The sequence below is a fragment of the Trachurus trachurus genome (assembly GCF_905171665.1).
Source record: "Trachurus trachurus genome assembly, chromosome: 15".
Taxonomy (NCBI): Eukaryota; Metazoa; Chordata; class Actinopteri; order Carangiformes; family Carangidae; genus Trachurus; species Trachurus trachurus.
In genome coordinates, this window is record NC_139906.1 from 15,298,043 (window position 1) to 15,315,336 (window position 17,294).

A 17,294-nucleotide genomic window follows, 5' to 3' on the forward strand; every position below is an offset into this window, starting at 1 on the left:
TTAAGCCCGAGTACAGGAGTGATAAGTGTCAAGAGTAGATTGTCCAAACAGAGCAGGTACACGGCTCCATCACCCCGCTCGCTGAGCTGTTTGGACAGAAACAACTGTACAGTCCTGACGTCTGTTGGCTCTAAAGTGCACATAAAACACTCCATGTTGCACCTTGGGGGGATGAGGGGGAGGCGGAAGGTGCTCAGTGCAGTAGCTGCATCAGCTGTTGTGCTCAGGCAAGGTGGGAGGTGTGTTTTGTTTTTTCAGTCCTCATTTAGCAGGATATATATCTCACCAAAACACACCGACACATGTAGTTTAGTGCTTAGATCGAAATACGTGACAGTCTACTCTGATGCTGCTTGTGCACTTACTTCCTCTGTGTTGTCAGTTCAGACCAGTTCACAGCCGATAGGACGGAACAATCTCTCTCCTAACTGCTCTGTGACAGGTGTCAGTGGTGGAGTCCACTGCAGCTCCTTCTCCCACCGATGCAGGGCTGAACACTGTTCTCCTTCACACCCCCAGATGAAACTGCCTTCTAAACACCTGTAGGGATGTGTTCTGGGTAAAATAACTCAAAGTGGAGGCCCTCGGCCTCTGGTAACAGTGACTGATCAATGTATTTTAAAGAAGGTAAATAGGGACATGGATGGTTTCCATACTGCTGAGAATTAATGAGTTTGTACCAATAAAATCTTACAAATATGATGACATCACTTAGTCAGCCAGATCATGCCAACTGGCAAATTAAACTAGGCAACAGTATGGCATTGGTAATAGCAGTAGCCAACAGTGACCTGCTGTCTAATTAGCCAGTTCACAAAGCTGAAAAATTTGTCAAAAACAATATGGGATAATTTTCAGTATTGATATATATCTGCCTTGTTTAATTGCTTAATTTGAAAAATGTGTGAAATATCACAATTTTGTGGAAGAAAATAAAAGATTTCCAACGATCACAATTTTCTAAAGTCAGTCAGTTTTACATCCCTAAAATCATTTGTTTTGTAAACAGTTCAAAATCCACAGTTTATCCATTTAATAAAAAGCAAATCCTCATGTTTTTAGTTTGAAACAGGACAATTAATTGGGGGTTAATTTTCTGTTGATTAATTATTTTACGAATCAACTATTTAATCCAGCTCCAGCTAAAAATTAACTGAGCTCCTCTCAGCTTTTGTTGCTTTGGACCTGAAAGTTCAACATTTTCTCTGTCATAATATATCAGGTTCACTCAAAATTAACTTTAGATTTCACTGGCTGTCGCAACTACACAAACATATACAAGATATAGGAAAACTGCAATGTGAGTCTAGTTTGAAAAGTGATTCACAAGCGCTAATATAGAAAATACCAGGTGTTTCTCTTTTTTTTCTTAGAGCCATGTTTTCACAGTCATGTTCTCCAGAGGATGATAATGCCATGCATGTTTGAATAGGGATTAATACCACAAACGCAAAGCCTCTATACTCCTCCTCCCCACGCATCCCAAATAACAGAGGCGTCATATAAGAACTCCTGGAGGTGGCATGACGCAGAGTGGATAACTAGACCATTAGATAACCATACAGCAGTGAAGCAGCACAGCACAGAAAACAGCACAAAAACTCAGCAAGACTACAAGACCATAGGGACGGGAATACAGAGCAGAGCTTATATGCTAACAAGCCTTGCAGCATGTTAGTGTGGCTTCCTCCACTTCAGTATATCACTGAGTGGTTGCGCTTACATTTCCATCACTCATGCATATGCATTAGCATTGTCTTGAGTGAGACTTTCCCTTAGTAAGAAAACCCCATATTTAGATTGTGTGAAGTCTTGAACTGCACTATAAAAAGAGAATGAAATATTGTCACTCATCCAGACAGCCTGAGAGCTGCTGTTTGCAGGGGGACTTAGGGCAAATCGCATTACCAATGTGGTTGATACGTGGCTTAAAAGTGGCATTTGAGCACTCTGAAACACCCAGCAGATAAATAATGCCATAATGTTGCCATTACTAGCACAGGTTTAGAAAAATCAATATGTCTTATGTTTTGTTTTTTGTTTTTTTTTTAAATCTGATGTTCGGATCAGACCATTGCTTAACTGTCCACAATACAACTGTTTTGTCTTGTTTTAGACGGATCCAGGTTTTAAAAAAAAAGGTGATTATCCCAGGTTCTGAGGACTCTTTCCCAGCTCCTTGGAGTTCAATATGCATTTATTGGCTTTGCAGTAAATGAGCAGCAACACTGCAGACACCGTTATTGAACAGTGCCGACATCAAAGTTGCACTGCACATTTCCCTTGGCAGAATCCCCTTATCTCTGCCTTTCTTGATGCGTATGATCTCTTCGACCCTTGACCTCTCTCTTATAATCTTAACAGAGAAGATGGCCATTTAAAAGATTTAGGACACCAGCTGTGTGTCAATGGCAAAGCGCAGGAGGACACTATGCAATGCAACACCCCCTCTCGAACCCTTCATCGCCCTCACACCCCCTGTTTCCACTTCCTCCTGTGACTCTCTCAGAGTTTCCACCTCTATTTCCTTGCCTCTGATTCCAGGTTCCCAGTACGCCAACAATGCATCCTGTTTCTGACACATGCCAACCGAGCTGGCCTCACCAGTCAGCTGAACACAGATCCAGTTTCCCTTTCTTAATACTCCTAACAAGCCTTTTCCCACTGCAGCCAAGTGTCAAGCCCCACCAAAGTCACCTAACAGGACAGCTCTGTCGTTCACAACACAGCAACAACACACCGCAACAGAGACAGGGAGCACCAACAGGCGTGTGGTTTCATTTTTATCATTTCTTCTCATTTCCTAGAGATGAGATGCAACCAGATACCCACCAGCAGTCACAAGATGGATGCCTCATTATATTTGCATGGTTTATTTTCATCACTTTCCCCAGCAAGACGGTGCGAAGTATGAAGGATGACATATGGTTTGGTGCCATTTCTGATACTGGGGATACATGGGCATGACAAAATGACAGGAGGCTGACAGCCAAATAATAGCCTAAATGACCTACTGGGCAGAATCATCTCTCAGCATAAACAAGAGATGTTTAGATGAGACCTTTTTTTTTTAGCAATTATTTGGATCCCGGCAGAAGCCTCTTATATGTATCATGGTGATGTCTGCAATTTGTTTCCCGCATGATCAGTTTTCTGAGTGGAAGATTCGAATAATGAAGGAAACATTGAGATGATAAGTGTATCAGTCATATCCAATGCAAAATAGCAGCTTTATGAAATGTATCTGGTTTTGGAGTTTTATGCATGAAGGTAAATTAGGAGTTGGGAGTTATTATCTAGTCAGCTATCAGTACTAGTACTACTAGTAGTAGAATACGTAGAGAAAAAGGGGGTGAGGGAGCACTGTGTGGATCTTGGAGTGAAAAACTGAAAAAAAAAACGGTGCTCTTTGGTGAGGGTTCTAGTAAAATATGTTTTGGATAGGGATTTCTAAATACAAAAAAAATCTAATTGCCGTCATCTCAAATGAACTGCTTCACCATTTTGTAAAACTCTTCACAAATGTAAAATACAATCTTCACCAGCTAATGTTGATGGATTAATTTCCACTTTCTTAAGATTCATTTACACAATACGACCAATACCAAATCAAACACCCTGTATCACATCTTACTGCATTCAACCTTTCCTTCAGTGGAGGGGATCTGCTTTGTTTATTGGCAGCTAGGGTTGCCCCTGTCTCCCACCTGTCACAATACCAAACAGAAAAGGGCAGAAAAGGACCAAGGCGACCAAAAGAACATGACTGAGAAGCAGCAGGAGGTACACGGCTCATCCAAACAAACTGGACACAACCCAAATACATCAAGGACGAGGGAGCTGACACTCGCTCTGTCTTTCTTTTCTGCTAGTCAGTGGCACTGACGCAAAACCCTGGCTAGACTTAAGACAGTTTTTAAAAACACCATTACTTCAGGATTTTTTGTATTAAACGTATGAATATTTTCTTATTTCAAACAAGCATTGAGAAATGAAACATGTTCGGCCATGTTTGTGCACACTCTCAGCAACATTACCTTTCAAGCTGCCCCTCTGTTCAGCCAGGGGTCCATGCACTACACATAAGAGTGTGAGTCATGTATGAAGCAGGCTTTAATACACACATGAATCAGCCGTGATTCATCCTTAATGCAGACCACCCCAAGCGAAGGAATGGGCAGTCACCCTTTTTATCCTAGTTCTACATTATTCCTGCCAACATGCAGAACAAACACATTTCAGCCGCCGCTGAACGTAAACATGAGGTGGAATAACAGAAAGATGTGGCAACAAGGAATGATGTTTCCAGATACTTAATATTGCAGAGTTGTTGCACAGTGTGTTAATCGACAAGCCTCTGTGTCATTGGGTCTGCATGAGAAGTCCCGGTAGACTTCATTAGGTCTCACTGGTGGAATGTGCAGGATCATATGTTTGGTTACATGAAACTGGTGTGCGGCCCCCCTGAGATGTTTACTTTCACCCTAGAAGTTACGAGCTGATGAGGACACTGTGGTGCATGTTGAAGGAAAATGAAATGAAGGCATTGCTCTCTCCCCTCATCTCACCAGCGTCCGTCATGCAACACCACCCCCTATATTCAAGAAGACAGCCGAGCCAAGGGATAATAACAATCATCTTCAGGGGACTCATTCATTACAAAGGCACTGCAATGGGCACTTTATCAGTTTAGTGGCTGCGTATGATGCAGATGATGAGGAAACCCATAACATTCAGCTTAGGGGGCATGTCACTTGAACAGTGGAGGCCATCAGAGAGCAAGAAGTCAAGGCCAATGTGACAGGAATATCACCATTATGTGCATCAGTGTAATATATGGAGGGGCTTCTTTTTTTTTCTTCTTTTTTTTTACACATGTAGCTGCAAACTGACAGCAGAAGTAGAGCAATCTTACCTTGGGTTTTATGTTGCAGTGGCAGCAAACAGTCCACAGATATTTGAGGGTCCTCCATAGCAGGATGATGAAGAGACCCCCAAAAAACGTCACCATGGAGGAGGCGAGGAATGCCCACCACATGCGCTGTCCATTATTGTCGCAGGGCACCTCAGACGAGAACGGGATGACAACGTCTTCCATCTTGGATATTAAGATTGAAGAGTCCGGATTTATATTATTAATGATATTGCTTGTCCTCATAGAGCTGTCGCTTCCATGGGGAACGGTGCCATCTGCTTCAGCTAGCATTTAGGAGCCTTGGAGAGCCTGTGCCAGCGTCCCCAGCCCCACTCACCAGCCATATTGCTTGAAAAAAAAATCCCCTCTTCTCTGTAGATTATGTTCACCCACCCGATTTTTTACTGGGTTTATTAGCAGCCTATGAATTGTTTACTCGTGACAGCGTGAGACGCCGCATATACGCGGACCTGACCAAAATCGCGGGTCGGTGGCCCTTGGTGAGAGGCATTTAAATCCGCAATAATGACGAATCTGTGGCGCTTCTCATTCTGAGGGATTTTCTGGCTCTTTTACGCCAAAAGCCATGGCTAAAGGACGCCGTCGTTTGCAGCCGTCGCGGCTGCCAATGAGACTTCGGACGGTGGTAAATACAACGACAGTCGAAAAGAAAAAAAGAAAAAGAAAAAATAAACAAGAACACAACGTCTGAGCCTGTTTCTCGGCGTGGCGAGCTCTCTCTTAGCCGTCTTCCATTCAGGGAGCTTGTCGATTAGCAGGCGGGGGAATCGATCTCACTTTCTTTAAGCGTCAATCGACTGTGAAGAGCCGTTTGCAACAAGACGGGAAGAAAAAAGAAGGGGGGAAAAAACACGGTTTAATTCTACAGTTGGTCAGCTGTCACTGCGGCCGACTAAGACTACATGTTCTTGCGGGCGTCTTCGCTGTCAGGTCTGCGTAAAAAAACAAAAAAACATAAAGACGGACTGGAGCTCGGGTGAACGTCGCTGTCTCCCATTCGGTCCCCCTGCAACCCTGGCACGGAGCGGCCAGCTGAGAGCGCCTGTCAGATCCGCTCCAGAGGAGAGCGAGGCGGTGGGAGGAGGGGGGTGGAGTGGTGTGGTGTGGTGTGGAGCGGAGAGGGTGGGTGGGTGTAAGGATGAGGTGGGGGTGGTGAGGGGGGGTTTACAGGTAGGAGGGCGGAGCGAAGCGCTAATAATAAGAGATGGACAGGGGGCAGAAACACCGCGACGATGTTTATTCCATGTGGCGACCGCCTCTCTTTCTCTCTTCTGCTGCTGCTGCTGCTGCTGCTGCTGGTGAGGCTGCATAAAGGAGGTAGGCAACAATTGCGCCTTTGCGTCTTAAACGCACGCCGGTGACGCACGTCGCAAGCACAAAGAGGCTATGAAAAGCAACAGTATCGATCGGCTATAAATTTCAGGATTATAACCCACGATAAACATCACTGCAAAAGACGACTCACCCCCTCCACCCCACACCCCACAGGAATCTTGTAGTGACACCGGTGGATATAAAAACTACAATAAAGTGAGGTTACTCATCATTGACTCCAACAGTGACAGTTCCCTGCAGGGATATTATATTGTGGTGAATTTTCATTAAGGATAGTGCTCCCCGTTTTCAATCACTGATGATGGGCGTCCCTGTTTTCATATTGAGAGATGAACTCTATATATAAAAAAGGTCTCACAAATAGAGAGAGACATAGAGGGGTGGGGGGTGTCCTTCTCTATCAATTACTGTAATATGCTTACACTTTTAGAGCACATATTAGTGCAAAAACAGGTGTGGATTGGTGATGACGGTGAGGCACGGCCAGCAGTGGTTTATGGCTGCACATGCAGGATGCCCCTCCAGCAGCCAGCCAGCCAGACCAAAGGGGATATTGAGGGAGGGGCTGGGAGGGGAAACAGCTGGTTTGGAGGCCCCGAATAACCACTGACCCCTGAGCACCAGACCAGGCAGGTGCACACAGCCACCTGTGTCACAAGGCTCCAGACTTCTTGGAGGTATGCGATGCTATAAACTTTCATAAATTTGCGCCCCCTCCCCTGTAAGTCCCTCTGAATGCTTTGATTTAAAACAGTGACAGTGCAGTTGAAGCTGCTCATCCTCTTCTGCACTGATTTAAAGTGAAGGTGACATGATCAACTTTATTTTTTACTTATGTCCCATGATGTGTGGAAATATGGCACCTGGTCTCAAGCACAGATCATGTGAAAAGTAAACATGTTTAGGTACGATGTGAAGAAGATTTATGTTCCATGATGGTAATTTATTGTCTGGGAAATATTAGTGCTTCTACAGAAATAGCTCCTGTAACTGAATCTTTTAACCTGGGAGGGGGGTGAGCTGTAAAACACTGATGACAAGGAGATCTGTAAAATATAGCACTTCAGAGTTATGAATGTCTATGCAAGCACAATGACATCACATAAAACAGAGGCATAGCGGGACTGCGCTGTACCCACCATTGGCTGGTCTAGTGGATATGAGACACAGGACAAGGATAAAGCTCAAGGCACCATGTTTTTAATTCTTTTAATATTCTTATTGATTTTTTTCCCCCAGTTCCATCCACATCGCTCATTTTGAAGTTTGTTTTCGACTGACCCTGCAGGAAACACCAAGACTTAAAAAATCAGACAACTGGGTTCAGGTTTAAAATGCAACTCCAATGTTACATACGTTGTAAAGCTTTATTCATGGCCTGTGATGCCACAGACAGCGTCTGATCTGTTCGTGCTCAGGCAGCCTGATAAGCATTAGGATGGGCTTTGAGCAGCAGCTCTGAAATTGTCCTCCTGCTGGTAAAAAGATGAACTTTCACAATAAAGGCAGATGATGATGCTCCGCAGCAGCCTATAGTGGCAGGATCCACTGACTTTTTCTCTCTTTTTTTTCAAATATTACAACAGCTTATAAAAAATGAATATTCTTGCAAGAACCAAGGTGACATGGGTCAGAAAATAATAAATCTGAGTTATCTAAAGCCTCACGATCAAGAAATGTTTTATTAATGCTCATCTTTATTGAATAAGTGATGAAATCATGAGGAAACAAGCGAGGTGTAAATCACAAGTCCGGCTAACATAGGCCTTCCATTCAGAGTAATAATGTTTATTCATGGTTTGGATTCACAAAGAATTACAAATGTATCTGCACATAATTCATGATGCATGTGGAGAAGAGAGGACAACAACAGGAAAATCAATCCACCGTAGGTAGGCTACTCTGTGTACAAGCCAAGAGAGATCCAAATTCCAAAGCAACAATAACCCCCACGGAGAGGTCACAGAGAGTGAGAGCATCAGCAGCACATGCTATGTACATTATGTGTCATAATAAATCTTCCTGGTGTTTATTGCTGGACGCAGCAGAATGGACTCCAATTGATCACCCCCTCCCTATGAAAGGCCAGCTGGTGTGTAAGTGGTTCCTGTGGGCCAGCAGAACTTTAGCTGGAAGGTCTTGGCACTGACAGATGAGGAGATTAACGTGAAAGCAGTCAGGTGGTAATCCCACAGGGACTTTCGGAGATGCTGGAGTTAACATGCTGGAGAACGGGACGAATTCACCCTATCAAGCGGAGGCACGGTGAAAGAAGGAAACATGCCTCCTCGCTGTGACAACGGGATTTTGACGTGAGCCGGGAAAGGCCACAGCTTGCCACCGTGGACTACAAAGATCCTTTGCTGTCAGACTTGAGACTTCTCAAGTTCAGTCGAGCTGTCAGCAGCTGTCTTGAAACAGACACCTCAGCAGGAGGGCAGGAGACCCTACCCTCTTTCTAAAATAGGCAGGAGGAGACTTGGAGGACATAAAGAATTTGGGACACGACATAGCAGGCTTGCACCTACTGTATGTCTGATGTGCTTCAAAGTCATTAGTGACTGAAACCATGAGCAGCATTCTCTGAAAAACCATTTAGTGGCTAACACAGCGTCCGGTTTCAAACAATGACTGCTCTCACTCAAGTACAGCTGAGTTTCTGGCAGTTTGAGGCAATAGTGGATGTTTTGGAGACACTGGGTGCTCTCTTGCCCCAGTGAACCTGACAGGCAGCTGGAGGGTAGTCATTCACTGTGACATCATTGGCTAGAGGACCATGTGACCCCTGACGCGCAGCTTGGAGGAAACAACCTCGAGCTAGAGGCACCCAATCAACCAGCAAGTTCTGGTGTAGCTACAGGCCGCCTAACTGCATGGAAAGCAGCTCTGAAGGCACGCTGCTGAAATAGAAGTTCCTCTTTTATATGTTTGTTGTGGTACCAAGTGAAGCATAACATTTAGAAGTCATTCTCAAATCATATTAAGCAGAACTAGCCGATCAGAGATGATTCTTCACTTTACATCAATATCATAGTTCTTTTCCTTCAAGAAATCATTGTATTTTAAAAAGTGATGTTTTTCTGGGAAAATATGATTATGAACTGTGAAATTACTTAAACTACTTTAAATCTCATTTCAAATTAATAATTTGTGATTTAATTGAAGCAATTTGGTGGAAATTGAGGCAAAAGGGAAGCAAAAGTGGTATTATTCTCCTCATAAATCATGTACAACTAATAAATCATACGATAAGGAGAAACCCAGCACCACACTGGTGAGTGAAGACAATGAATAATGCATGGAAACAAAATCATAACTAGCTTGGAAAAAGCAAGACATAGTGGTGTAACATCCTATCAAATGTTCACAATGTATAAAAGATCAACTCTTCTTTCATCAGACGATAGGTACAGGCCCAGGTCTACATGGTTATACAATACAATGCAAAGTCTGTCTTTAATTAAATAAAGAGACATGGATCTTAATAAGATCACTGAGTAAATAAAGTAACTGAAGTGACTGATATACCTGCATTATCTTAATCTTTCTTATATAGGGTGTGATGTACGCATTGTTTTACTAAAGAGGATTTCTCAGTGTGCACATTGAGCTGTCACCATCTAACTGCAAACATGATGTACGATAGTTTTGCTGCTGAAGAACAGACAAAGCCACAGCATTTTCAAAACCGTGTATAAACTCAAGGATGCAGCTGCTTCTCTAAAGCTGAATCAAGGCCACATCTTTATCGCACTCCCTCTGAGATCCTGGCAGATACTGTCATGCCACCTTATCTCAACTCAGAAATTGATGGCCCTTTCATTTGCTGATGCTTTCAACAAAATAAGAAGGAAAAAAAAAGTGGATTTGCTTTCTATCCTCGTACGCGTCAGAGGGACACAGTCACATTTCAGCAAGACAGAAAAAAAACTGCCATCAGTTCTGTTTTAGTTCTCTTCTTTAAAAAAAATCTAAATAAAAGAAGACAAAACTTTTTGAAACGTATCTTCTCAAGCATTGCTCAAACAGTGCAAACTGGGCGGTGGTGGTAAGTGAAAGATGCAAATTCAAGCATGCAATATTTTTAGTAGTAGAGCAGAATAAAACTTCAGCCTGAGCCCATGTTGTGATACAGAAAATGAGCTTTATTCTCATGTTAATGTCTCAACATACAAATCACATTCTTTTTAATAAAAGAAAAAGTTCAATCAGTACCTGGCATCTAGATTCTTCTTCCTAAAAATACAACCAATTCATGTTGTATCCTGCTGTCTCTCTCGCTCTCTCTCTAGAACATATGCTATCTATTCAGAAAAATAGGAACATTACAGTTTGCTTCTTCTTACTCTTTTAGCCCAATAGTCAAACTTGTGGACTAATTTTCCTTTGAAAAACTGTGCAAGAATAGATCCCTTTTTAATAATTCAAATAAGAAGTGATCCTTTTTTTCTAATGAAGAATAAAAAGGCCATCAATGAAATGTAAGGAACTGATGTGATACATAAAATGTGAATTAGTTACAGTAGAAATTATAGTACCTATTTGTAGTCTACTGGAAACCTAGGAACAGTTATATGTTTAAGGTTCACAGATAAACAAGTGCAAAACAGAAATAAAAAGGATAAAGTTGCCTTAGTGGATTTTGGCACATTAAGATACAGGATATGGTTTTCGAGGAAGGGCAGAATATTTTTGTCAATATTTTTTTGCCTCCTGAATAAAAAATACAATTAAATAACAATGAAAAGTCACTAACATTTAAACAGACCAGAGAAAAATCGTTTAAGATATTACCCTGCAAATTTTGCTTCATAGTGTCTCTTTTAATGAGTACATCGATAAGTGACTGACAACCAACCACAAAAAAAAACAAAAAATAAATTTAAAAGAAAAAAAAAAACATGCTAATACCTGCTAAGACATTACTTGACTGCCAGACGTTCCTAGGCATATGACCTAGTGAAAATACATGTAATATATATAATATTTGTTTTTTTTCTCTCTCAGATGTATCTGCATATTGTATATGTTATACTCTATATTGTTGTTAAATATATGTTAAAGAGATATAATGATAGTTACACAGTGGTCTGTCTAGCCCTGGAGTGCATTCTGAGGAGTTAACCCGTTGGACGCCTTTCCGGCCGACCCTCAAAACCTCACCATTGTCATGCACTGTACTGGTCTCAAATCAGCCCCTAGATCATTTAGTCCACGATGGGTGAAATGATTATATATCAGATCTGGAGGAGAAACGTTCAACAAAAATCATCTGCGTGTTCTGGCTACGTGACCCAGGGGTTGGTTTCAGATCAGGCTTCTTCTCCGAAGGCACTTCCGAAAGGCCCATAAACTGTCCACACACCCGGCTACTATAGAAACACAATGCATAGAGCACACATCGATGTGTTTGGAGTTTTCATGGCCGTCGCTGCTGCTGGCAGTCGGGTTCAGTGAGAACGCAGCTGCATACTTCAAGAGGTTTTTTGATGCTTTTGCACTTTTTTGTGATGAAACACCACGAGGAATGTGATGTCTGATCCTCGCATTCCATTTCTATAGCGTCGTATTCGAACAACTCATCTGAATTGTCATTACAATTGTGAGCAACAGTCTCAATGCTGTTTTCTCTCTCTCTCTCTCTCTCTCTCACACACACACACAAACTCGCACGCAAAGACAAACACACACACAATTAGTTGTCAGTCATTAAAATGGGTCCATATTTGTAGGGAAACCACAAATGTCATTTGGTACACGGGTGGGTCAGGGGTTGCTGAACTTCATTAGTGTTGAGGTTTGTGTACACTGGTGGACACACACACACACACACACACACACACACACACACACACACGCGCATTCAAGCAAATATTGAACATCAATAGTCAGACACGTCTTTTGACTGTAAACGGATGCTTACAATGCAGCATTACATATACACCAACCAGAAACCCTTAGGGAAGACTCAATGAACTCTAACATGGAGATCCAGTGCTACTAACCTGCTCCGGAGTTACATCAGAAATAAAGGAGGCTCTGATTATAAACCATAACAAAGACAAAATAAAAAAATATCAATAATTTACATAACTAGCTCGCTGTAGAGTACCTATTGTTATAGTGTGAAAGAGTTAATTAGTGTTTGGGGGAATGGAGATGAGAAGCTGCAGTTTGCTGTAGTGGCAGCCGGTCTCCTCTAGGGGCAGCCAAGTGGAGTCCACAGGACTTTACTTTGTTCTTGATCAACTATAGTCATGATCTGAGTGCAAATGTAAGGGAGGGTGCCACCTTGGACAATACCTGCAAAGAAAAGGTGACTCATTGAGAAAAAACAGAGGAGAAAAGTACTGACTGGAAGTGAAAAAAAAGAAAAAAATATATGTGTTTGTTTTTTAAACAAAGAATTATTATATAATCTGTGTTTTAGGCTGGTTTCTGTTGTGATTGCATACAAACCTGTGAAGAATTTGCTGTACTCTTGCTCTATCTTCTGTGCACTTTCAAATTGCTCCTTGGAATGTTTTTGAGAGACTTTGTCCCGCAGATAAATTGGATCCTTCTGTTCCCTGTGATTTTTTTTTTTTTAAAGAAGAAAAAAAAGATCAGTGAACATCATCTTTCTATCTTTACCAACATAAAATGCTTTACAGTTACTTATTTTGCCAGTGAAAAATATGAAAATGTGTCCCAAATTAGCCAAATTATTGTTGTTCAGCCTATTTCAAATATGTAACAACAGCATCTGATGAATCCTGGCAAATATTTATGACAAACAGAGCAGGGGGGGAAAAAACAGTTATGCTTCAGCAGCTGTTTGGGATTATACAGTGTGTGTGGTGGAGTGGGGTGCTCTGACAGACACGCCAAAGGGTTCATGGTAGAATGGAAAGTGTGAAGGCTTATCCCGCTCCATCCATCCATCCATCCATCCATCCATCCATCCATCCATCCATCCATCATCGAGAGACACAGACACACAGGGAATCAGTGCCACTGTACCGGGACATCTCTATCCTCATACTTCTGGCCTTGGCATAGCACTCCAGAGTTCACTCATCAGACATTCTGTACCACACTACCACTGTGTCTGTGTGTGTGTGTGTGTGTGTGTGTCATTGTGTGTACTGTAAAAAGATGCAACTTACTTAATCTGCTTGGCATTTTTGTAGCGGACAAAGACAACAATTGGATAAATGTGAACACTGTGGAGCCTTTCGATGGCATGTGGGGCGATGTCGAGCAAACAGTGGCAGCCCTGTAAGCAAAAAAAACCCAAAATAATATTGACATAACACTTCAACAGATGAACTACGGTACTGACCCGAATATAAGACGGTATTTTTTCCATCTCATAAAGTCTCAAAAAGACGGATAGTCTTATTTTTCAGGGTTGTCTTATATTCGGGTAAATACGGTAATTTAAAGCACTGCCGTCATAACGGGAACCCTTTCATTCAACGATATCCAAGCCTGAAGTGCTGCGATGGTGATAAGTTATCTTCACCAAAGGCAGAGATCAAAGACAAATAGAGGCCACTTTATCGCTCCTGATACAATCTGATGAGAGAGAGTGAGAGGCACTGACTAATACCTTATCTGTTATTTCCTTTATAGAAGCAACAGTGGTCACGTCAAAATGGCCACTCCTGCGCTTGTAGTCGATGAAGAGGCAGTCTTTGACGCCTCTCTCGATGGCTTGCTGGGATGCCTTCATCACCTCTGCAGACAAAAAGAATGGCAGAGTAAAACAAACAGCCAATGTGGTAAAAGCATGGATGTTCCTCAAAGGCATAAAGACATTATGTGACTGAAATACAAATTTTCAAAAACTAAACCACCTATTCCTCCAAACGCAGAGTCTGATTTTTATGAGTGATTTATTCCCCCTGTTGGGACTAACATCTGGATGGGATGAACTCACCCAGTACACATCTGCAGAACTTCCCAGGAGACTCTTTCACCAGCATCTCCTTGACGGGGTCAGTGAGCGGCCCAAGGATGAGCACCGGTCGGGGAGAGGTGCACTCCACCTTCTGGACCCGCTGGTACGCCAGGCTCACACAGTCTGACAGAGGGAGCGAGCACACAGGTCAACAGAAATATCCTCTGGACTTTGTTTTCTTTAATCCGACACATGAAGCCCTTTCTTCTTACCATCAAGAAAGGGGATGGAGTCTGTGCTGATGGCGTCCAGAGCCACCATCTCTTTGCTGTCTTTGGAGCTGCTGCGTTTGTGTTTCTGTTTCCTTCTGAAGAAGGATCTGCGAGCTGCTGCCGACAGAGTTTTGCTGGAGTCTTCCTTCATTTCTGTCACACTGTGTCGGCGGTAAAACTCTTGGTCCATCCTACACGGCACATGAACGCAACAACAGATTTAAGTGAAGAGGATCCGCGCAGGGAAAAGAAAAAAAAAACGATGACAAGTTCACATGTATGGACTGTTTTGTTAAGAGACAATTTGTTGTATTGCATTAGAATCACTGTTTCAGCCAGAAACAGTTTCCAACATCAAGGCACATTTACAGGGAAGATACAATAAGAGAACAATGTCTAAGAGAAAAGCAATGGTCCAAAACATGGAATGGTAGAGAAGTGACATTGGATATGATTCCTGCATCGTGGCAGTATGGCACAGATTGTTGTCTCAGCTGTTACAAACTCTCCGCTTGCTCAAAGATGTACACTATGTGTGTAAGTGTGTATCGCATTCTCCACCCACATGTACTTGCTGGGGATCTGCCCCCTCTGGATCTGCTGTGCGTTCTCATCTAGCTGCCAGGCCATCCAGGTCCCGAAGCTGCCCTTTGGTAAAGACTCATCCACGTACAGGATGTCATCCTTCTTGAAACTGAGGTCCCCCTCGGCCTCACCCACCCGGTCGTAAAGTGCCCTGGTGGGAGGGAGAGACAAAGATAGATGGGGAGTTATGAAGAGTAGGGCGGAACGAGGGTGTGAGGGGCGTGAGGCTGAAGCAGCGAGGGAGGAGGTGAGGCATTGGGAGAGAGAGGTGTGATGGCAACAAGACAAAGAATCAGAGAGTAAGAAAGGAAGTGAAGAGGGAGTTTATCTATAAACAGTATAGGACCTGCTTTCCTCATGTTGCAGCCTCGTAAGTCATTCCCGAACAGCCTATCTGCGACAGCCCGGCAGGCTGAGTGTATTTACTGCAGATGACATCACAAGCCCACTTGCCTATATGACAAGTGACTGCGGCAGCTGCTGCAACACGCCTGGACAGACTTCCAACAATAAAACGTGACTATTTTAGTTCTTGTTTTTCCATTCATACACAATGTTATTTCTAACGACCTGGAAAAACACAGAGCGCAAAATGGACACGGTGTTTGTGAACAGTGAGTAGAGAGAGATTAGATAACCTAAATCTGTGGTGTGATTAGCATCATCGCAGTCACACACTGGATCTGGGACATAATTGGTTAGATGAGAAAGATTCAAGCTTGTCCAAGGGCCACTCCAGTAGTGGTTCTATATATAGCAGCATGGGCAGAGATGAGATGATGAAGTTGCTTGGGGAAAAGTTGTTGTAGTTCTTTTTGCAGAGCTGTAACACATTAAGTCTATGTGTAATATGAGTACTGTATCTATGCACTTACCTAATATAAAAGCCGTCTCCTGGAACATCTTTGAGCATGCTGAAGTCATCTGGCCGATGCTGCACCTTGAACGTGACCACCTCTGCAGGCTTCAGCATCTCGACGTACATCTCTTCTGCCGTCTTATTCTTCATATTCACCAAGTTATACTGAAAGACAACGTGGAGAGGAGCCTAATGAACGTCACGTCATGACAATTGAGAATTGGGAAGCAGAGAAATTTGGAGTGTGAAATAATTTGGCGTGCCTGCGAAGGGTCCACTTGTAAATGGCTACATTTCCTCTGAGCTCTCAGCTGTATTAAAGTGTCGCAGTATTGATTTGTGCCATGTTTGGAGGAAGAAAACAAACAGGATGGGAGATTGAAGGACAGACTGATGCTGTGCAGACTGATGACAAAGCTGCATGGCAATTCAGATAGCAGGTCTTTGTGGCAGAGAGCTAAGTGGGAGCATGCCAAGAATTGTCTATTATGAGTTTGCGGTGCTCCTGGATAGATCACCGATATGGAGAGAGCGAGAGAACGCAGACGAGGAGGAGATCAATGAAAAACAATGACAGGTAGGGGGGAAAAAAAGCCAGCGCCTTCTGTCAGTGCTCGAGTCTGAAGTAACAACAGCACACAAGGCTCTTTAAGAGTCAAGAGACAGCAAACGTCTCATAAGAGCTTTGAGATCACTTCTAGTCCTACGTCTCCTCACTGTCAAATGAAAATCCACAGTGTAATGTGAAACGGACTAAAACTCTCACTTAGAGAACATCCATCTTTCCAGAAATGTCTCCACACACAATTCATAGAAATTCCTAGACAGCAGGTTGTGTGTCTATGCATGCGTGCATGGAAATGTTGTGAGTCTATACCTCTAGGATGAGGTCCCCAGGCAGCAGCCCATCGGGGCCTCTGGCAGGACTGTCCTCATCCAGGCTCTCTATGTAGACGCCCCGCAGGTTCCCTCCGCAGAGCGTGACTCCCACCTCCACTCCGGGCCTGCGCACCGTCACCAGTCGTGGCTCACACACCTTCCTGCTGCCCTCAGACGGCATCCTGGACGACAACAATTGGTCAGTTAGATATGTGCACAGAGCACATATTCATCCTATGCACAGCTTATTACACTGAATAAGATCTCTTAGCATCTCATTAATGTTGGTGCACATGTTTACCTGATGAAATTGTGAGGGCTGGTTGTGGGAGTAGTTTGCTTGGAGGAGGGAGTGAGCGTGCCCTCGTCTTGTTCGCTGAGTGTATCGATGGCGGAGTGATTGTCGGGGGTGGCAGCCCCGCTTCCTTGGGGAGTCGACTGAGTACTGACTGGCTCCAGACGCGAGCTGCACAGATGGAACAGTCAAAGTTTTTGCTCCATCAATTGAATTATTTAAAAAAAACATTACGTTTGATGTTTCTC

The 17,294-nt window shown here is 43.2% G+C and overlaps 2 protein-coding genes across 4 annotated transcripts in view; both read right to left on the reverse strand.

Moving 5' to 3' along the window:
- The window catches only part of kcnma1a (potassium large conductance calcium-activated channel, subfamily M, alpha member 1a), a 133,686-nt gene extending 127,746 nt beyond the window's left edge, over positions 1-5,940 (reverse strand). For both annotated transcript variants that reach the window (XM_083988341.1, XM_083988342.1), the window contains exon 1: positions 4,916-5,940. In XM_083988341.1, coding sequence (XP_083844467.1) covers positions 4,916-5,206 — 291 coding nt within the window. In that variant the 5' untranslated portion in view covers positions 5,207-5,940. The remainder of the gene's footprint in view (positions 1-4,915) is intronic.
- A 4,499-nt stretch (positions 5,941-10,439) lies between these two features.
- Positions 10,440-17,294, reverse strand: part of dlg5a (discs, large homolog 5a) — a gene marked incomplete at its 3' end in the record, with an annotated part of 35,434 nt that continues 28,579 nt past the window's right edge. The window contains exons 24-33 of one of the 2 annotated variants that reach the window (XM_083988263.1): positions 17,053-17,217; positions 16,750-16,933; positions 15,889-16,037; positions 14,994-15,164; positions 14,429-14,619; positions 14,196-14,339; positions 13,866-13,993; positions 13,420-13,529; positions 12,731-12,840; positions 10,440-12,574 (exon numbers count right to left, since the gene is read on the reverse strand). In XM_083988263.1, coding sequence (XP_083844389.1) covers positions 12,471-12,574; positions 12,731-12,840; positions 13,420-13,529; positions 13,866-13,993; positions 14,196-14,339; positions 14,429-14,619; positions 14,994-15,164; positions 15,889-16,037; positions 16,750-16,933; positions 17,053-17,217 — 1,456 coding nt within the window. The remainder of the gene's footprint in view (positions 12,575-12,730; positions 12,841-13,419; positions 13,530-13,865; positions 13,994-14,195; positions 14,340-14,428; positions 14,620-14,993; positions 15,165-15,888; positions 16,038-16,749; positions 16,934-17,052; positions 17,218-17,294) is intronic. The other variant, XM_083988264.1, reaches the window with a different exon arrangement.